We start from the raw sequence: 23,599 nt of genomic DNA on the forward strand, positions 1-23,599 counted from the left end.
ATATGCAAATTGTTCAACTCTTTGCATACCACAACTACATGGTTGATCCTTTTCAGTGACTTGCCTTCTGTGTTCTTATCATCCCTCAAAAACCAATTTGCAAATGTTTGTGAATACAATAACACATCAATATACTACAGCATTCAGATGCACAGGCAATACATTTGGCCAGTCTTCACGGACAGTATGAAGCTTGTGATGTACAGCATGGAGTTGTAGAAATGTTCACGCAAAGAAGTTTACATATATACCAGAATCTTGAGCAAATGTTCATGTTTTCCCATCCATGCACAAGTTATGCTTTGATTTGCAGAAGGTGGGCCATCTGGTCTGAAAGAGATTAGATGTCTTCTGCCCAGCCATTCTCCAGACCTCCATTATGGGTACCCTTGGAGATGGAGGAGTAAGTCGGGAACTGGTTTTGGACCTCTCGCAGTTGCTCTTTGCCATCCACGATTTTGATCAGGAAGGGGCTGCCGGGGACGTGCTTGTCGGACCACTTGACGTGGATGGTGTAGTCGCCGACCTCTGTCGGATTGTAGAGCACGTCGATGGTGCGATCACGGGTGTCGCTCCTTTTCATTTCCACTTTGAAGGCACCTGTGTCCGGAAAGATAGTCACATCTTATGCTGTAGTGACAATGGGCATGTTTGCTAAAAGGTGGGGTGGGGGTGACAGTTTTCATCATCAGAGTCACAACGAAGTAAAAATGAAACTACAGGACGTTGGAAGCTAACAATTTTTCTCATTCTACTTGATAAACTGTTAGAAAAACATTCGCTCAAATAGTTGACAGCTTCACCAGAGGTTCTAATTTCTTATAAAAGGCATAAAGACTAATTTCCTCTTGTTTTGAGGCGATTATACCACATGAAAGAGAAATTGGATTACCGGTAATTACATCAATCTTTGGCGTGAATCAATGGTCTTTGAGAAAATTTCTACACGGAAACTGTTGGATTTAGATGACTAAGAACATTTGCTATCACTTTTCCTGTTATGGAGAGAGTGTTAGCAGCAGTGGATTAGGCATAAAATGAAAAATCAGAATCATTATTTGGTCCTGTAGGAATTAAACCCCAAACAGCTGGTTGACTTCACATAGATTTTATGTGAGAGAAGAAGACACTACCTGCAGATAATCTCCATACGTCTTTCATGTAGTGTCTAGAATCAAGACTACTGCATACCAAAACATGCACACAGACTTTGCATGCTGACAAGCCACATTATTGTATTCACAAGACCAAACAAGACAAGTAAAGTCCTCTGAACCGTATTCCACTGACTCGACCTGAATCAATCAGTCGCATGCTCGTGTGTGACCACTGTGTGATTGATCTGACTGATGTGATTGTTCCATGATTGCCCTGATCAGATGTTACAATTAACCGTCTGTCAACTCACCTTTTGGTCCGTGAACTCTGACCTTCAGCTGGCCAGCACCTGCCCCCTTGGTCTCACAAATGAATCTCCCACGGAAGGAGCTAAGAATGCCGTGCTCCAGACCCGGTCCGAAACACCTCACCTGGCTGGCGTCCGGTGCTCCAGCGACTCGCAGTACAAAGGGGCTCCCTAAATGGCAGATATTCAAGCATAAAGAACATCAACAGGACATTTGATTCACATACATTTTTACACTACTCATTCTTGAAAAAAAAAAAGTGTGTTTATTGTACCATTTAACCACTTATTCTGTCATGAAGAGTGGCTGCTTTACACTTTAAGATCTTAGCCACTCAGTGGCACAACAAATGATCTTGTAAAACTTTGATGACTACATGGCTTAAAACCTTTCCATCTCTGAAGCCTACTTCTCAAAACAATAATTCCTGTACACTGGATATCATTCATTGTATGTGAAAGCACAAGTGATTGTGTAAATTATACACTGCCTTAGGAAAAATGTTGGGAAAGATGCAGATGCTTTTTTTACAACCAGTGGTTAGCATATTACATGATGGAAAAACTTTACTTAAGTGGATGGAATATCATCAATAATCACTATGTGCAAAGGGAATTCAAGCTTTGCTTTTTTTCTGCATGTGCAAGTATATAACTAATTAGTTTGATTTACAGCAACTAGAAAGCAGCTCTGCCTAGGAAAACATGCAGAGATAAGCAAGGACTTGGTACGTACCTTGGATGTGTTCCGAGCCGTACTTGACCTCTAGGACGTGTCTGCCTTGTTCCTTGGGGGTGATCAGCAGAGAGTAGGTATTGTCTTGGTTGTCTCCTATGTGAACCTCTGCCATGGAGCTGGGACCCATGCAGCGTGCCGTCAGGTCACCTGCAGGTAGACAAAGTGTGGTCAATTATCCTTTAATACAAATGTCCTAACTTTTCTGTCATTGCTATTAATACTTCACCCACCAGTATTGTGTATTGTTAGGTCGCCCTCTAGAGGCAAGTTTGTTGAAGTCACATTGGTTGGGCATGTTCAGTCTGGATCTCCAATAAAGAGGTGTGTTCATTTTGTATCTCAAATCTGGTGTGTTTAACCTTGTCCTTTCTGCAGTAATGACACACTGTAATGGACACCATATTCTATGAAAGGAAAGTTCCACTTTGACAGTTATATTATCACAATGCAAATCTGATTAAACAGGAGTGCAAAACAAATTCATGTAAAGATGAAGTTGGAAATAACTATCAAAGATAAATTCTCATTTTTCTAAGAATCCATGATTGCACTAGCTTACATGACAAATTCTTACTAATGATAGTTCTCAGAAATATCTCCCGGTCCACTACTCATCTTGATGGATGAGCTGTTTATACACTTTTTGTATGAAAGAATGACAAACACATCAAAGAAAGAGGGAGAGGCATTTATATAGGGATACAATTAATCTGAGTACACATCATGGATATCTGTTTTGTGAAAACGAGAAAGAGAGAAACGTCAGCTCAGTTTCAAATGAGTTCCTGATTCTCTTCATTTAATCGAAGAGTTTGAATGCAAAAACATATTTTTCTTCACATTTTGCAATTTTCAACTTTTAACCCTATTCTAACTGGGCTATTTGAGACCAAGTTTTTACTGGGGGGGGGTCAATTTGACCCCCCCCCCCTTCAGATCTCGGCCACCGATCGCGCGATAGCCGCGAAATTTTGCCTAAAGATAGAGCTGGATATCAACTACAAGATTATGTGGTCATACAATAGAAAAATATTTCCTTTCTATTTTCAATAAATTAATTATGCAAATTTGTGCATGAAATTATATTTTCATCTGTAACTCCATCAAAAAGACTGAAGGATTGCTAAACTTTTGTGTCAGAATTCCTCAAGACATATCAAACAATTTTCATGTAAAAAAATAGCGCAATCAAAATCAATTTCTTTTGTTTTTTATTGTTTTGTTAATTTCTTATGTATTTTATCGTTTTTTCGACCTTTTGTTTTCTATTGTTTTTTTGCCAAAATTTGTTGCAGGCACTTTTTCAGGCTTACCTACACTAGAATTGATTAATTTCAATGGTTAGAAGTTGAAATAATCTAATTTATATCAATTTAACCAAAAAACAAAATTTGCATTGGATTTGCACACGATATCATGAATTTGAGCTGTTTTCAGGTTGACATGCATATGCAAAACATTACATAACTTCAGAACGGTGTACCCGGACGTCGCAAATTTGGTCTCAAAATTTGCGGGAGACTTCAATGAAAAAAGTCGTGAAACGACGTGGCAAAATCTTTGCGCATTGCGGAATCGTGGCGCGAAACGTCAATTTGACCCCCCCCCCCCGTTAGAATAGGGTTAAAAGTATTAACGGTCATCATCAAATAAAGAAAAATAAACTTTTCAATGACAGAGCACGCCATACATAGCAAGAAATATTTCTGAATATATGAATAAATTTATCACATATTATTTTCAATTATATTCTTTTGTTTTTCAGCAGATTTAATCTCAAGTATGTCTACCTGATGAAAATATACAGAACTAATACACACCTCTCGCCCATTCTCAATTTGGAGGAAGAATCTAAATTTTCACAATTTCCAGCTCTTGTTTCAATAGGAATTTCCTATTTTTCTTGATAATTTTACAAGACGCTCCTATGGGAACCGCTCTTTCTTTTCTACTGTTGAGGCGAATCATCCCTTTTCATCAGCTGGAAAGGTTGGGAGGTCTGGATGTATCTGATTTTGAACTTAAACTCCTTAATTGCTTCTATCTCGGTCATTATTATTTTAAATGTTCTCAAACATGCATTCTCACCATCCCCCGCCTCTCTTCCATCAATGACCAGCCGGGATGTCTGGTTTGATACCAGCATCTTCAGGGCCCCGCCCGACGCTTTGACCCGCTCGGCATGGGAGTCGCCTTGGATGTTCACCTTGAAGGGTGATCCCACCACTTGTCGGTCAGACCACGTAAGATGGAGCAGGTATGTTCCTGGGATGAGAGGAGAGAAAAAAAAAAGGTCATTGACATACAACAGGTACTTCTTAATGCCTGGTGCAAATTAACTCTATGTCTCCATAACCTTGGTTTAAGACGCATTATTTTTAGATTTTCTATCTTTTCTACTCCTACACCTTATACCACTGGAATCTCACATCAACTGCTGCCTGGATATCTATATATCTCACTAAATAAGAAGTAATAATATGACTGGTGTTCTCCCCAATGTCTTTACCTTTCCCATTATTTGTTTTTTGATTTTTTTTTTGTTTAATGGAAAGCATTTTGATCTATTATCACAAGCTTAGATTTCATCAGCAATAAATATCTGTCATTGCATTCACTACTGTATGAAATTGGCAAAATCTTTGCTTTATGGTCAATTGACGTCGCCACACAATTGTCAATGAATCATTTTATAGTCCAATCTGTGGGTTGCAAAAATAGTCTATTACCGATTGTTTGTGAGTTGAAAGATGCAGACAGAACTTACCTGGTTTGTCAGGGATGTAGCTGGCTCTGTACGTGGAGGCTCCGATCTGTGTTAATGTGACGTCGATATCGGAATGAAGACCACTCATTCTCACACCGGGCACACCTGGTAGAGAGCGTAGCAGAAAGACACGCAGGGAAATACGTTTAAAGAAAAAACTGTCATTCGGTGAATCGTAATTCAATGCATGCATGCACACATCAGCAAGCTTGAAGCAAGGTGAAGCTGTGCCTCTTAATCGATATCATTGTGTTACTTGAAGTGATGCTAAATTTTCCAAATTCAATACAGTGTGTGTAGGAATAAGACAATTCAGGCTTTGTCACTTTCTTAACAAGGAGGACTATGTGAAATGAAGCAAATTTTATTATGTTTTGTTAATATAGTCTCACTTTTGCATATATGCCTTTGCAATTGATTATGTACAATTCAACTGAAAAACTATTCATTTGGATGTGCAAACACATATTTGTATCTCTTCAACATCTTTGATTTGATTAGATTGCACGAAGTCAGTAAATCTATTGACTGTTTTGATGCATCTTGAATGGGGGAAAAGTAAGGTGGTGTAATTATAGCTCCACATACCTGGGCCTGCCCCAGCTCCATCGATGATGAACTCAGAAGGCTTGAAGACCTTGCCGACCTCCATTCCCTCACCCCTGACCCTCACCTTGGTGTGGTCTATGGGCACCTCCTCTGTCTTGCAGAAAATCTTGATGGGTGACCCTTTTATCGGGTAACCAGACCACAACACCTTCAGCTCATGTTCACCTGGAAAAAACAACACCAGTACTGGTGTAACTTGCCATCTCTCACTCACTCATTCAACAGGTGGAGGCAGTAAACAAGGAAAAGTAAACCTGCATAATTTCCAAACAGCGAACATTTGATAGTAACTTGCCCCTTTCAAATTGGATAGAATGCCTTCACGATATGCAATAACTAAATCGAGGTCTGAATATCCTACTGTGAAGTCATATAAAACCTTTCCTTTTTTATACTTCAATTGATCTCAATCGAACCTCCAATACATTCTGTTCAGATATATTGCAATTGCAGTTGTATATTCTATTCATCTAATTTCCTTTTCTTGAGTGCTTAGGGACATATTCACTAAGTTTTATGTGCTATTCAAAGCATGGTTACTTATCATTATTCTCACACATTTACTGCATTATTGAATCACTTCTTTTATTTCTTCTGGCCTCCAAATATTGGAAAATCTATCTCAGGAGTAGATCTTGTTTTAATTCTTTATCTTGTATACAGTACCACTAGATATTCACAAATTTAATAAATAACTTGTATTGTCAGGTGAATCATCATATGTGACCTTGAAGGGTAATAACTCTATATGCAGTGAGAGAGCCTCCTCTCTGATTCTTTCTCTCTCTCTCTCTCAGCAGATTAAATACCACCATCCTACCTTCCTCATCCGGTGTAAAGGTGACACTCTGTCTCCCCTGCATCTCAGTTTCCACATTGAGGGGTACACGGCTGGTGGGCGTGTCTAGGTCTGCCTGCATTATGCCTGAATGAGGATGGACGTAACAAATATGTGAATGTTTATGCACTCATTAGTGTTCTACACAAATGCTCATTAGGAATTTAAAAGCAGCTAATACCCGCAGGCATGCACTTTTCGAGGCCTGCTAATGAACTTGTGAAATTATGAAATGCTGCTGCTTAAACCATTTCCACTGTAACCCAAATCTTCTGCTCAGACCTTTAGGCCCTATGTCTGTGCAACGACAATAAAAAAGGAAGACAAATGGCAGAACATACAATACTTGAGATAATGCAACTTTCCATGGAAAGTATACATTTTCTCGAATACACTACTAGTTATTAAGGCTTATATCATTCTCCCTGGCTTGAAGGAAATAAGTCAAGTGTTCTTTAACTGTCCCAGAAAAATAAATATATGTCCCTATATCCTTCTACTTCTATGACAGCATTAAGTTTTCTAGCCTTCCCATCCACCAATGGAAGTACCAAAATGCTCACAATTCTTAACTTTTGCACAGATTGTCAGATTTTCTTTAAGCTTCACCAGTGTGTTTTACTTAATTGCTGCATTCACTGAATCCACAATACTATATTTGAATGAAAAAAATGTCCATTTAATCACAGTCAATTCAACCCTGGTGTGTAACTGCACTTACAGAGAGCTTGGCACATTTCTGCCAGAAAGAATACAAAGCACAATGCATATTGTTTTTTTTCAAAATTATACCACCTGTTCCTTGTGAGATATGAACAATAGAGACTCACCAGGGCCGGCCTCAGTTGTATCAAAGACTATCTTGAATTCCTTGTTCTTGGTCATCTTCATGGAACCACTGACTATCTGGTCTGACCTCATGCTGCTCTTGACCACTCGCACCTTGCGAGGGTCAGTCACCTTGATGTGGAATGGACTCCCTATGAGAGCAATGAAGAGAGGGGATTTTTTAACGGGGTTTCATAAACTTTACATACACTTGGTGAAGTACACTGATGAGGTGAAGAATTTGACCTCTGGTAATGTAACCTTTCACATCTATGATTTCAGTGAGTTGAAAAATTTAAAAACATGACAACCCCTTCAAATGGGATATGGCATAATCACATTACATCATACTTAAAGGGCAAATCCAATTGGACGGCACTAATATATATTGAATTCAGAGCGTCTTTGCCTTTTTGTACCAATAACATCACAAGTATGTCACCTTAAAAATCTTTAATTGACTCAATAGCACTTCACTTGGCTTGGATATCCTTGTTAATATTCAATTTTCTAAAAAACCTACAGCTTTGTAAAACAACCTTCAGTTTTTCAAGGCAGGATATTACATCTGCTGATGGTATGAGTCAATGACACTTTTGCTAACAAATTCAATATTTTGTTTAGCCAACACAGCAGTGGTAAAAGTACATGCTAGATTACTATCATCAGAGCTGTGACTGAAAGCTTTGGATGGCTCCTTTAAGTCCTTCACTTCCATGGACAAAATGTTTTACAAACAATGACAGCAGGATTTTAGAACAGCGGTCTGAAAAGGGTTAAAATCTTACCTGGTATCATCTGATCTGCCCAGTAGATCTTCAGTGTAAACATCCCCACTTCCACTGGTATGTATGTGACTGTGTATGTACCGTCCCTGTTTTCATCAACGCTTACTTTGGCCATTGAATTTGGTCCTGTGATGATGAAAAAATAGTTTAAATATGATCAAAATTAAATCATTACAATGATTTAAAATCTAATTGTAAAAAAAAAAAAAAATGAGTGACAGGTATCATGATGACCCATTTTACAGATGCTTACAGTAAGTGTTGTTCATAAGTTGCAATTATCATAGAACTTGACTTGCTGTGGTAGCTTCTTAGCTACTTCCTCAGCCGTACTGTAATTATTGCAACATATATGTGACATCTACAATACAAACATTAACTTCTGAAAGGGTCCCACATACAATTTAACGACATCACTGAATATCATTTCAAAATCTCATGGGAATAAGAGTACAAAATCAGAGTGCACATTTTATTCTACATCATTTCTCAGAAGAAATATTTATGCCAGATATGAAGACGCTGATGTCTTGCTGAGAATGGGAGTGAGAGGGATTTCTTTGCAAGTCTTCAAAGTTAGGTAAACCTGAATTCATTTGCTCCTTGATGTTGATCTACCACGGGACATATGGACTCTAACCCATTCAAGACTAGTCCTGAGTCTACTCTGGCAGGCATCTCCTGGAAATGTGTCTTACAGCAAAGCCAGCTCATCCTCGACCGGTTATAGGAGAGTAGCATAATTGAATTTCTTATTGAGTATGCAACATGTCTGAAACTACAAAGTCAGACACTAATTATCACTTACAATTTGATCATTGTGACCAAATAAAGAACACATATATTCAACAAAGTCAAAGATGTATACATACCGGTACACACAAATTACATCCACACACAATGATAACAGCAAAGGCACGCACATAATATGTGATTACAATATGTAGTGACTATGCTTTGATCTATCGGCAATCATGCAATTTTCTCGTACATCACAAGGACCTCATTATTAAAGTGAGCTACAACTTGTGCACTCTTGACGTTATAAATGTCTCGTCCAGCCGTCCACCACAGCTAATGGACAGAAAAATGACTGGACATTAACACTGTGTGTCCATACCTTCCACTTGGACTCTTGGCTGACCGGGACCAGCTGCTGTGGGGTCCACTGTGAACATGGCTGGAGTGTCTTCTCTTGCCCTCGACAGTCCCTCTCCAACTGCCCGACACTTGGATGGATCCTGAACTGATATTTTCATAGGGTCATCTGCAAATTACAAATAGGGAAATAATTATTTTCTAACACTAGTATATTTCCAAGACCAAACTGTCATAGAGGTACAACACACTCAGTTTGAATATATCATTTCAACCTGTGCATGAGTAAGTGAACAGAAACATATACATATCTTATCAATAAGATACTATACTCATTACTTGAAATGAGTAAAACTGTAATAAAATGCACAAGACATGATGCCTTGTATAAAGCCTACTGAGAAACAGACATTTTTGCTTGTGGGTGTTTCATAACGTAATATTTTACTTGTATCTACACTGTATATATGAATTGGCTACATTTAACAGTTACACTTGATTACGGATATACAATGTAACCTATCATACTTTATTAGTTCATTGCTAAAACTAATGAGTTCAGCTTTTTCCGTGTTTTATACAATATTATGTATGGGAAGAATAAGATGATTAAGCTGACATTTCTCATAGGGATTTCAAGAGTCCTTTGATTCCCACCTGTGATTGACTGCCCATTCCACTGGATGTCCACCACATAGAGACCAACCTCCTTGGCCCTGGTGTGAATGGTGAAGACACGTCCCTCCCTAGTGATGCGGACAGGAAGGTTGGTGTGACCGTTACTAATGTTGACACTGATGTCACCCTGTCCAGCCTCCTGGGCATCCACTAAATAATGGATACACATATTAAAGTTCAAAGGACAAGAAAACAAAATTAACAGGACTATCTTTTCTCGTGTAAATATAAATTCCAAAGAGATAAGATAAATAAAACCTTACACACTATCTCTTCTCTACATGGTGAACATATTTAGTGAGAACACCTACAAGAAGAAAATTAAGAAACTAGGGCACCTACGAAAGGATTTGGGAACTTACATATACCATTTTACCTAAATGCAGATTCACCAGAAGTTGGGAAATTACTTTAATATCCTGTTTCTGACCACAGGTATAGAAGCAATTTGAAATTATGATATCGTTCATTCTCACATTAACCTTGTCATCAATGTGATCCTTAGACAGTTTATATATTCAATGAAATCTTCAATGAAACAAACTTTAAGTACTGTAGATTTGACGAAACTACAATAACTACCACTAATGGTAAAGAAGTATACATAAATTGCTAGGACTGAGGTAACAATGAGAATTACATATACATTTGAAAAACGGGCATTTAGTCAATTTGCAAAAGATGTACAGTTACATATCATCCATTTGCAAAAGATACATTATGCAATATGAGACAAAACCATGGAAAAGTGGAAATACCCTGGAAATTGAGTTCCTCTCCCAGGACAGCTGCTGCAGAAGTTCCTCCAACCTTGACATTTCTGGGGTAGGATGACATGTCCTTTTCCACAGCAAGCCTGATGGGACTCTCCCTTACCATCTCACCCCGACACCTCACAGACACCTGTCATATGATATACAAGATTTGAACACAGACTTTAGCCAGACTTTAACAAAAAAACACACAACACAAATGTTACTTCTCATAAGAAACTTTAAGCACGGATTAGATGTGTTGGCTCAGTAACTAGAGCGGCTGCCTCACAATCGGGAGGTCGTGAGTTCGAACCCCAGCCACGTCATACCAAAAGACGTTAAAAGATGGGAGTTGCTGCTACCTTGTTTGCCGTTCAACAGTTGAAAAGGTTAGAGCAACGTCGATCTGGCGCTGCTCAGTGGCTGCCAGGCCCACGATCAATTGGGGAAAAAGAATTTTCATTTTCGGACAATAAAATTTGGAGTTTATATCCAAAACAATTATCATTATTATTATAAGATGGTTTTGCTCAAGGTAACCAGGGATATTCCACTGTTTCTGAAAAATATATTTTCTGTATTGGGATAAATTGACTAGCACCAACTGAAATGGAAGACCATCTTTTATGACACTGAAATTCAGATCTACAGATACTGTATAAGCTGTTATTTTCACGAGGGTTTAATTTTCGCAAATTTCGCGAATCACACATGGGCCGCAAATTCAACAACATGCAAAAATGTCACCGTGCGCTAAGGTAATACGTAGTACACTTATGAAGATCTCTGCATCACTTCGCAAAAACAACATCTCGCGAAAATGTCTGTGATCCCCTCATTCGCAAAAAATATCTGTACGCAAAAATAACAGCATATACAGTACCAAAAAGTAGACTTCCAGTAGAGTAGGGGGGGGGGGGGGCATGCAACAATCTAGGATAGACGTAAAAAGTTCTAGAATTTCCCCATTTGAATGATGTGAAATACTATTTGCCTATATGTATAGGTGTTAAATCTGCATAATGGGCAGGTGCATTCTACACCCCTAGGGTACTCCTGAGGCCTTATGAGGGTGCATTTTTGTTTTAACTACTCTGAACAAACAGGCATATATGCCTGATGTGAAATGTAAACCCGGTTGCCCAGAGTGAAACTCGCTAATGCACCCAACTGAACCTGTTTATGAGCTACACACACAAACACACATACTTATTGCAATTTATCATGCCATCTTTGATAGCATGCTGGGTTAATTTTGTTTCTGCATTGTAGGCCCTATAGAACAATCAAAGGAATTCAAACTATGTGACTAAGTTCAGAGCGGTCATGCACCTGTATTCAGCCTTGTGTGGATGTACAGTCCCTTCAGGCAAATTAACTTCACACATGTAGACAATCAAGTTTTATCGTATATTATATACCAATAGAATAATTAATGATCAGAGATCCAACGTGACTTGGAGGGCAGGTCTGTAGTCCAGCTCTACAACTAGAACATTTTGGATGGCACAATAAAGAATGAAATTATCCTGGCCATGGGCATCGATATATCATTTCCCATATTCTGGATACTGTTGGCCTCATTGTCATAGTGCTTTCAAGAAGCTCTAGAAGGCAAAAAGGGCAAATATAGTCAAACCTGCCTTTGGCGCCGTATATGTGCAGCCACTAAAAATCCCCTCTGAGAGAAATGCCATGTTAAAGACCCTGTCTATAGCAGCCACCGTTTTTGTCTCCCTTGGGTGGCCGCTGTAGACAGGTTTGATTATACACTCTACAAGAGTGACAACATTATTCTGCATTTTGGATGACACTGGTCACTTTGTTATAAGAACACAGTCATATCCATGGTCACATTATATATGCCACAGGTCACGCACATAGATTTATTGCTGATGGTCTTCATTCTGTATCTCCAGCCAAGACACAGCCTCAAGAGAGAGACCTAGTCCTACCTTATGCATGCCCTGGTCCATAGGGACAAACTGGACCTCCACAAGCTCTGTACTCAGAGCCTTGAGACTGATAGGAACAGGACTACCAGGGGACTCGATCTGGGCTGAGATGTCTTCTACAGAGACCTGCTGGTCCAGCACTCGAACATGGATTGTCACCTGAGTGAGACAGGAAAAAAAAATACAATTCTTGCTGTTTCTGAGGACAAACTTATGCTAGGTATGATCTGGTGTCATTAGTACAAACATACTTCAGAGTATTCAAACTTCCAAAGCAGAAATTTGATGGTCAAATTTGATTTTTAAAAAGAATAATAAGTCTATGAATGAATATGAATAGTCTCGAGACTACAGCAATATTGAATTTCTTTGAAGATAATTTTACCTCTAAAAACACGAAACAAAGACCTAATACAATTATGGTGTGATGATCCCAGTACAAGCTACTGTTAATATATCACAGCATATGTGAGATATTACACATATAGTGTAAACAATGTGTGGTATTGAACACAAGCAAGTAATTCATTTGAATGTGATCACTAAAATTCACTCTACTTCTGTCTGAATTAGCTTTCAAAGTCCAAATAGATTGATCAGATTTGCTTTTGTTGATGCTAATGATTTGTGAGCTGCTACAATTGTACAAAATAAATAGATGGTATAACTATAGTGTCAAATATACAAGGCAGTATATTTTGCTCACATTACATCAATTCCATTTGAGTTACTTATTACCATGACAATCTGGAGCAAATCTTTGCAGCAATTCTAATTCTTGTTATATGTAATAGGTATTTTTCCAATTTCCTGTCACGTGAAAAGTAATCAAATTTTCTGTCGTTACCACCAGAAACTTGAATATCAACTGCACTTTCACTTTTTTTTCCACATGTCACTCCCATTTAAGCAAAACTTAATTGTTTGCTATTTATGAAAGAGATTTTTATCTTAAAGTGAATTGTAAAGACCACCACCACCAACATTGTAAATACAGAGACCAATGTTCACAAGAACATCGTACTAACAGGTTCATCTGCCCTGGCACCATGTACATCACCGCCAGGAGTCTTGTCGAGCCCTGAAGATCTGCTCAGGTCGATCTTCGCACACTGCCCCCAATCCGTGGGGGTCTTTGCTGCATATGTTTCTGCCCCAAAGCTGGTCTTAAAGGTCTCCGACACAGGCTTGGCCTTGTGGAATCCGGCAGCGTACGCCATGACGTTCAGTTCATCGACGTCTGGGTGGCTGAGTTCCGATGCCTTGAGGAGTGGCTCAACGCTGACTTTGCGACCAGCTTCGATTCCTGGCAGATCACAGACAGAAGGATCGAACGTATAAGAGCATGTGCCTCATTTGAAGAAATTCCCTCTATCTATTCCACACTGTGTAAAGACATACTTTTCATGCAATGTTCAAATATGATTAGAACAATTATCTAGTCTTTATGTGACCATGCACTTGTCTCAAAAACTTGCCAAGCAACTAAGTATGTGATTTGCACTGTATATCATCCCACCCCCATAAAACATTTTTTTATTTTCTTTAAGGCAAATCAGGCACTGATCTATTCAGGTGAAACAATGCATGTAACTCAAACAAATATTGTTGTGATAGAGTGTGGCTAAATTATATGGACATTATATTCCCAAATTCTGCAGTTAGATTGAGAAATCTGTGCAAAGTGGGAAAAGAAAGAATTTCAAAGGACTCCCAGTAGTAATAAGTTCTGCTAAAAACAGAGAAAGTTCAGTTAGACATAAATATCATGTTCTTTCATTTGCTGTGGAACAAATAGGTAGAGTTTGAATATAATCATGCAATATGTTATTTCATATAATGTAATTTCTTGACTGTTAATGTGTACAGAAAGAAACTTGACAGAAATATCAAATGAACTAATCATCCTTGTTACCTATGAAGAAGAAATTCTGTTAGTAGTCTCATTATTAGTGGCTATGGAGGCTAGGAAAAACCTTGCCATGATTTTTAATAGCTGTGCATTTTTTAGTTTGGTGTTACCACATTTTGATAAACCTGTCAGCCTGCCCCTTTACAAGCTTTGGAACATCCAATCCAAAGTTCACATGGGCCTGCATGTTCTTGATTTGTAAGACTAATCTACTCATGCAAATATGAATTCTGACCTACATCCCCCAGCTACTTGTCTATTGCTTTAAAAAATTGCTTTATGTTACATCTATATGCACTGACTTTATAAAACCCTAATGTTTATGGACCCATGAGGAGCAAAGTGTGATCCATAATCAGAAACAACTGTACTGTATCTATCAGTGGATACTGCGTACTCTATGCTTGTGTGGGATCCTACAATGTGAACAAGGTCAACTCCAGTGGAAACCAGGCAACAACAGAACTCAATATTTCTGAACACCTTTCCTCCATTGTAACTGGGAAAATATTTTGCCATGGTATACAGCAGTGCTCTATTGTTGTACAGAGTTTGCAGCCTTGACTATAGCTACCATTCTGACTTCTTTCCAAGAGGCACCAAAATGCATGCATTTTTCCTTTCTTTATTTTTCGCAACTGGAATTCTAAAGAATTGATAATCAGTCAGAGATAATGATAACAAAACGGTTTGGTATCTGGTGTCTTTAGGATGCAATATTAAATCTAATGTACAAGCATAACACTGTAACAGAAGTATAGAAAGCAGATAGAGCATGGAATAGACAGCACAGTCCAGTATAAAGCCTTAGAAATTTAACCCATTCTGTACAGGAACCTGGTGGCCTGCGTATTAAGTCTATGGGCATTTCAGAATTCAGTATGTAATGAGTTAATAAACAGCAGTCCAATATTTTCAATGGATTGTAAATTTTATACTCCAGAGGGAACCTGTTAGACCACATTTCACTACATTTTTTTAAATTTTTTTGTTGTTGCTGTTGTTGTACTTATGAATGAACTCAGCAGGAGGTAGAAACTTTGGAGTTGACGATGACAAGGGCTTTTCTTGATGTGACAATTCCTAAAAGATGAAAACAGTGCGTTTGTGATTGTGTGCGTGTGTGTGCATGTATGTGTGTGTAAATACAGCTCATAATTATGTAGTAAGAGTAAACTTGTAACTGCAGCAATGGCAATTATCGTCGAGTTTAATGGGCAGGACTGTTTGTCATCTATCCATGACCTCCTGCGTGCATATAGAGTGCTCAAATATACTTCATTGTGATGCTTCCATATGCAGGTGCACCATGACTTATGCTCATCCATTCTCATGCAGTCAATAAATCTATTCCGACAGTAAATCCTCTTGTAAAACTTTGAGACATTTTCAAATTCTTACCACAAAGTCCTGCATTGTCTTTTATCAATTACGCTATTAGTTTACCTGTTTTGTTTTTATTTCTGGGGGTAACTGGTTGTAGCCACACACCTTAAACAGCAGATACCACAATATTGACACAGCTACAATTATAAGCATCTTTAAGTGGTGTGTTCTATAAATGTTCATATGATGTGAAGGATATTACGTCTGTTGCTCATTGTACCTGCAGCAATGACGATTATCATCAGTTTAATTGGCAGGACTGTTTGTCATCTATCCATGACCTCCTGCGTGAATGTTTTGTCAACTCTGATGTACTCCCACTTTTCTGTTATTGAGGGCTTGTGAATTGAAGATCCTGTTGGAAAAATTTTGAAGCTTATATTGTAGATGGTTTGATTGTACATGTACCATGTTTTGACAATCCATTTTAACTACATTATTTTCTGTAATTTTCAACACCTCATGGTTAAAGCTATTACTGATTTCAACTGGGCATCTTGCTCCTTCAAACTTTTTTTGTTTTCTCTATTCACAAAATGTGATTTTATATTTATAAACCTGGATTGTACAGGACCTTGATGTACAACAGCATTATCTTGCTGATCATGTTATCCTGTCAAAATATTTTGAAATAAATACACAAATCAATAAGAACTGATAATTTAAAAGTCATCAGATTTTAAAATCATCTGCCTTGCCAGTTCTAACCCTAAAATGACCCTCTATGTCTCTTTAACAACACACACTGTGTAAATTTCATGTCAAGATTTCCATTATACAGAGGTACAGGGAACTTGCACAAAAATACACTTAATATTTACGAGAGGTTCAAGTTATAGAACTATAGTGTGCTTTTGAATGTGAGTGTACAAAAGTATAAATTGTGAATTGTTAGAACATATTTTTCTTAATCACACATGCAACTTTAGAAAATATTTCCAATGAAGTTTTATAAAGAAGTGTTCCATATTTTTTTTAACCTGCACCTCTGTGCAAAGTACTGCATATCATTGCTTTTATGAATTAATGCTTACTTTTCAGCAAGCCTTATTTTCATATATATATAATGCAAATGCACACTATAGTGGGATATCATACTGGTATATTAAATCCACTGCAAACATAGAAAGAGAACAAAACAATGTATACAATATGCAGCCTTGCCTGTATGAAAATATTACATAAATTCAGTATAAACAATAATTGGTTGTTAAAAAGTAGAAAAGTTTCAAATGATTAAGTAACACAAGTGATGAAAAGTAGTGTATACAATAAACAAGTAAATAGTTTCAAAACCACTCTAGGTGGACTGAAGAATAAAGCCATGTGAACAGAGGGCAAAAGGACTGGCCATAATATACCACATTGCTAAAAACAAAGAGAAACAAATAAAACACAGGTTAATTGCTACTGATGGTAAGTCAAAAGCAATTGAAGTACACTCAAACAATCACACAGGCTGTACAGCAAAACAAAAATGCAGGTTGTTATAGCCTAATGCAGGTCTCAACATATAGTGTTAGCATGTTGGCATGGGGCTACTAAAAATTAATGTCGGGCCACAAATTTTCAGAAAAGGGTATCTTTTGGTGGCCTGAACGAGCAACTATGACAAAAAAAGGAGTGCTATGTTTCCTTTTATTGTGGGACACCAAAAATTTCAAATTTTATGATTTTAGTGGTCCGAACAGGAAACCAGAGAAAACTGTAAGTGTTGAGTCCTGTCCGGTAAGCAGACCAAATAAACAAAGGTATTGGTGTAGATTTGATCACTCACATACAAACTTTCACTTGCCTTTTGCCTTTTTTCTTTATTTTTGTAAGATATAATTTTCCATCAAATGTGGACTGAATATGTATGAATGAATGCTAATACACATTTACCTATTCTAATATTAATTCTTCATTTGGAAAAACATATTTATGAAATGAATTAAGAATATTGTAGATATCTTAAATAACAGACATGTTACAGGATATATTCTATACCACATATTTTGCAGTGGTTTTATATTTCTTAACTTGCTTGAGCTTTATTGCTATTCATTGAATTAACAACATTCTACCCAAGCATCCTCTCCCTATAGGTCTACATGAACGGAATGCAAATTGGTATTGCATGAACAATACATACAAGTCACAGGAATTCTAGTATCTCTAGAGCTTCATGCCTACGAAATTTAGCAAACTCCAGGCAAAACTGTCTAACTGGTCATGACTGCATGGGGGCGCTCAAGCAATATACGGCATACATATTAATCATTAGTGAATCATCAACATAAAAAAAAAAAATGCAAAGTGAAGTAAATTAATCAAGGCAAAATGTTACAACTTATAGAATAAATGTGAGAAAGAAAATCATTGGGTTAGTGCGTTGACTAATAGCATTTGTGCCAGCTTTAACATTTGTGCTGGGACAAAATGAGAGAAAGGAGGTTAATGGCATGAGACAATTTAAATCAACAATCAAAAAGACCATAATTGATGCTGCCATCATTGCATATACATGTACGTTCTGGGTTATGGAAAACACATCCATAAAACATGCAGATGCATTGTTTACAATCACAATCAAATCAATTTGCACTAAACAAAAACCAGATTTAAAAGATGACGGATATTAGTGTGAAATCAACTGTTCCTTTCATGTACACGGAATGCAGTCGTGATGTTAGTGCCGGTGTTAAAAACTGAAGCAACAGAAAAGGGAGCAAATCGGCAACATTGCCAAAGAAAACAGAATACCATCCGAGTGTCTTCCGTTGCCATTCCAGGTTTGGTACCTCCTCTGCGTTTCCTTGGTTGCATAGTTTCTGTTGATGTGGTTGCCTTGGTAACCATTGTGGTGCTGATGATAGAGACTCCCTCCTTTTCCTTCTCCTCCTCCTCCTCCTCCTACACCTCCCATCCTTGCTCTCCTACTGCCGTTTGACTCTATCGTGTGACCAACATGATTGGAATGAGAAGTCCTGTTCATTGCGTGCTTGTTGCCGTAGCGACTGCTTGAGCTGCTGCGACTGCTGCTACTGCTGTTGCTACTGTAATTGGGCATGGTGTGGTAGCCCTCCGTTGAGTTGGTATGGTAACCATCATCCCCAGTGGCATACAACACATCACCACCTGTTGAGCCATAGGTGTAAGTGTTCCTCATCCGATGTCCCCTTGAGTGATGCATGGCCAGTTATCAGTTCGGCTTGTTTGATGGGAGGGGTAATGGAATGGCTACAACTTCCTGTGCGGAGTTTTGAGGGTCCACCTCGATTAACTCTGACTTGTCAAACACCGAATAGACTGGAGGCTATCTGTCATCACCTGTGTAATGTTTCTTTAGCACTGCGGCATGAAAAAAGCAAATAAAACATATTCTAAGGTTCATGGTTGCATTATCAGCTGTCCTAAACACATGGACAAATATATCGTTATTATTGATTTATATTCCATGATAGAAGACAATCAAAATCATAGAACGGCATACTTGAGTACAAACATTGGATATGGTTGCAAAACTCACTTTAAGCATTTTTAAGAAAAAAAAATTGCTTCTCACACATAACATAAGATTGAAAGAGAGTAGCAGTATACAGAGAAATAATTTTGCCTACAATGGGAATACCAAGAGATAAGAATATATGATTTACGCATTTTAATTTTTGTGAAAGTACAGAGTAAAAATTCACGAAAATTTTCATGCTATCAAATATTCGTCATGCACTAAATGCTACCACCAATTACTTCACATTTTCTTCTGCACCTCCTTAGCCACATCAACACTGTGGAATAGTTTAGCTCCGCATAATGTACGACTGACATTTTTGCCTTTGCACTTGTTTTCAGCCTCTGGCATTTTTACCGGTAACATTTGTACAAAGAAATAATGTTATCTGTGACATTTCTATGTCTAATGTTTTCATCTCCCAACAGCAGGGCCTATTTGACAAATTTTGACATTTTTATGAGTGAATTTTTGCCCCTTGCATTTTCCCCTTAGGCATTTCTAGTTCTCTTTCTACCATCTTACCACAATCAATTGGAATCACAATACACCTCTTCAAATTGTTCATTACTCTTTGCAAATCAAATAAAAAAAAAAATGTAATACAAGTATCAATTATGTCTTCTCTCTGCTGGTTATCTCCATGGACAATAAATCCTGATTTTGCTATAACACAAAAATTTCAGGGACAGAAATGTACGACAAGCAAGGTGTGTCGTTGACAATGGATAAGAATTTGTTAGGCCACAGTTCAGTGGTCTTTGTTTATCCTATTTGCATTTTTAATGGTATGAAAGCCAGCTGTCTATACTAGGCCCTACTGATTTCAAAGGTTTCTGAAGCAACGAACTATGACAATTCAATTAGTTGCACTCACTCATTGGTAAAACAAAGATTCTGACACTCACAGATACACATGCTCATACAAAACAAACATACAGCCTATTTACTTTTAAAATCTATTATCATTTCGATCCACTACTTCAGTAATCACACATAAAATGGAGGAATGCTTTGTTACAAACATATAATACGCTGACAACAAACATCGCAAACTGTTTTGTTGTCTGTTTTGTTTGATAAATCACGCTATACTTCAGATTCCCCAGAAAACTCATTCTTGCCCTTACTGTGTATGAACAGGTGGTTGCCCTGTGTGCAGGGTGTGTCACATTTTTGGTGGATTTCACATATATATCATATTTTGGAATTGAACTGACTAAAAGTGTGTGATCTGAACTCCAAATCCCTGTAACACAATATGACTAAAGGAAACAAATCTAACTTTCACAGAAAGTTCTCACTTATAAGAAGCAATGCTCATCACAGGATCTCTGACAATGACATGTTAACATTCTCCCTGCTCCTCCTGAAAGTTTGCTGACATAGGGATATGACAATGAATCATAGCTACATAGTTCTCTAGTGTAGACCCTCCTATTGTCTACTATATCTAAGAAAATCTTTTAAAAAGGTCAACTACTACTCGCTTCACACCCTAGGAGGTGCAGAAACACTTGTCATCAACAAAAACTATTTTTGTTCAATGTCATTACTTCAACTTGACACGGGTAGGATTATTCATCCTCGTCCAAAGCATTGTGTGACGTAGGCTGTCATGGTTCAGAGAGCTGACGTCAGTAGTGGGTTTTCATTAGGAGTGCATCTTTAAAGGGTGAATGACACCAGAATCAGTACATACACTTGTGCTGTATGTGGATTGCATGAATGCAGCAATATTAGAACAAATCAGTGAAGTATGAGGAAACGTGGATGATCCGTTCAAAAGTTATAGAGTTTCAGTACCGCCATTGCCTGATGAGAAGACAACACTTAACTTTTTTATTTATATATCTTTGTCTTGCAGTAATATCACTCAATCCATGCACTGACACATGGGTATGATTCCCCTTTAAGAGGCATAAAAAGCAACAAAACTGCTTATAATTACGCAATATAATGCCTTCCTATCTGTTATTGTGAAGCAAGGGAAGGGACTTATTTCCTCAGCAACTATCCAATGTTATATGTGATATCCAAACCATTAGTGAACTAGAAAATGTCATAAACCTTTAATCTAGTTAACTCTTTCAAACATAATTAATATCATCCACGATGAAGACAAAGTCTTGATCAAAATTTGGGGTCTGTGCAAAAATGTTTCTAGAATAGTCAGCTTTGAATACTTTTTTCTCTTTTTTTGGAAAAGGGAATTTGCATATGATTACAGAGCATTTTGCCATGCTACACAAGTGCAATTCTCTTAAAAGTTATGAATGCAGTTGGCTTACAATCAATTTGTAGTGATAAACATAGCCATAAAGATATTCTGAATGGGTATTTGTCATGCATGAACTACTCTTTGACATTCCAGCATTTGGTAAAACACACAGGTGTATTCACTAGAGTGCAGTCATGGGAAACCAATGGGGGAGTGAGATGCTGATGATCGACATAGGGAAGAAGAAATCTAAAAAAACACACAAAATGATCATAAACATGCAAATTTCAGAAGTGAAGAAACAAGTCGGTTTACTTGTGTTAACAAACCAAACAATGTTTGAATGTTTTGGGTATACATATCTCACTCCTATCTCTCTCTCTCTCTTTTTAATTCAACATGAGCCACAGTAAAATCTATGTGGTTTCTCCTTCATTGTCTTTGCATTGCACTTTGAATTGAACTTTGAAATGAACTTTGAATCATTTTGCCCTTTTGGACACAATAACATGATAAATATAGACTTTTTTGAGAATTTTGTTTGGAGCACGTGAAAATATGCTGCATTGGACTAATCTGTTTAGTATATAGTATATGAAGATATATTCATATTAATAAGCTTCTGAATATGTTTCCCTGGCCCCTCCCCCACCAAGAAGGTGTAAAGCATTATGATTACAAGATTGTCTGAAAAAAAATATATATATCAGCTATTATTTTGCATCATCCTATCGATCCACAACTTAGTGCCACAGGTACTGAAGAGGTACCACAGATTACAAAGAACTGCATTAGCTCTATGTCTGCAGCTAGAGTTAACCATGTACTGAACAAACTAATAGGTGCAGTTCTTCATACAGAAATCTGTTTTGACTGAGCTGACTAGCATGAATATCTCCACAGAATTGCGTGTTTGGATAAACAGACGGTATCTCTGTAGTACAAGTGAAATGAAGCTTAAAAGCAGCAATCCCTGTTGTTCATTTACACAAAAGGATTGCAGAAAGGCTTAAATAAAGAATTCCAAGCCCCAGAATTTCAAACAGGCATCTCTCATAAAATGCAACTTTCATGCCTTAACCCGTCGAGGATGAGTTCGGAGTATACTCGGGCAGGTCTCTACATAGGAAATGCGTGTTGTAGCAAAATCAAACCATCCTCAACAGGTTAATGCTGCCTGCAAATTTCTCTAATAGGCACACACATCTTTTTCATGTGTAGCATTTATACACCATTATCAGACATTTAAATTTTTCAATCCTGACAGCGATTACATTCAAATCCTCTTAATTTCATTTTATCCTTGACAAAAAATGTCAACCATTATTTGCACATAATATATACTAAAGTGTAAAAAATAGATAAACAAAAGATTTTTAAAAAAGCATTCATACGACATTTCAGGCCCTATAGGCAGTTTGAGATCAAATTAAGACTTTGACCTCTATTCTTTTCTTCCATTTTTGGCAGGGAAGGGATATCGACACTTTTACGGTAAGTCGGCCATATTATAGAGGAATTAGATCAAGGTGAGCACTATACAGCACAAATACATTTGTCAGTTCAATACAGGTCAATACAGCATTGATGAATCCTATAAAGTGCATGTTCAATTATGTGTGACTGTTCGTACCCATCCCCAAACCACCAATGAAAACTTCTGTAGACAGTAGGGCCTATAGTTTAATACTGTAAAACACAATATTTTCATGGTATGAAATTTTCGCAAATTGGAGCTGACGGCCTTTTTCGCGGCATGAAGTTTACGCGAGTTGACTCTAACATTCAATTAGTATCGTGTAGACAAGAACTTTCATGTGCATTTTAATTTCGCGAATCTTGGCTCTCCTGAAATTTGTGAAATAAAAATGTATGCGAACATTCCTCATTTTACAGTAGTTGTCTGTAATAAAGACAGCATCAATCAGTACATGGAACACTGAAACTTGGGTGGAAATAAGAGAGTGCATTAGAACACAACAATTTAATGAGGCTGATATCTCCAATAACATATCATCGTGTTCCTCAGATGTCTTTTAAGTTTATTCAGGTTTATTCTAAACCTCTCTATTCTTTTATCTATCTATCTATCTATCCTTTCTACTTTGTTTATCTCTACAAGTGATG

General features: G+C 37.6%; 1 protein-coding gene across 1 annotated transcript in view; it reads right to left on the minus strand.

Annotated features, from left to right (window-relative positions):
• Positions 1-340: 340 nt before the first annotated feature.
• The window catches only part of LOC139732020 (filamin-A-like), a 56,440-nt gene continuing 33,181 nt past the window's right edge, over positions 341-23,599 (minus strand). Inside the window, exons 5-18 of the mRNA XM_071642895.1 lie at positions 13,489-13,766; positions 12,461-12,619; positions 10,509-10,653; positions 9,730-9,900; positions 9,095-9,241; positions 7,975-8,100; positions 7,189-7,338; positions 6,341-6,445; positions 5,500-5,685; positions 4,912-5,016; positions 4,233-4,409; positions 2,142-2,291; positions 1,409-1,576; positions 341-600 (exon numbers count right to left, since the gene is read on the minus strand). Coding sequence (XP_071498996.1) covers positions 341-600; positions 1,409-1,576; positions 2,142-2,291; positions 4,233-4,409; positions 4,912-5,016; positions 5,500-5,685; positions 6,341-6,445; positions 7,189-7,338; positions 7,975-8,100; positions 9,095-9,241; positions 9,730-9,900; positions 10,509-10,653; positions 12,461-12,619; positions 13,489-13,766 — 2,327 coding nt within the window. The remainder of the gene's footprint in view (positions 601-1,408; positions 1,577-2,141; positions 2,292-4,232; positions 4,410-4,911; positions 5,017-5,499; positions 5,686-6,340; positions 6,446-7,188; positions 7,339-7,974; positions 8,101-9,094; positions 9,242-9,729; positions 9,901-10,508; positions 10,654-12,460; positions 12,620-13,488; positions 13,767-23,599) is intronic.

The sequence above is a fragment of the Diadema antillarum genome, unplaced genomic scaffold, assembly GCF_040938485.1.
Source record: "Diadema antillarum isolate AM-2024a unplaced genomic scaffold, OU_Dant_1.0 seq00000398_RagTag, whole genome shotgun sequence".
Classification (NCBI taxonomy): Eukaryota; Metazoa; Echinodermata; class Echinoidea; order Diadematoida; family Diadematidae; genus Diadema; species Diadema antillarum.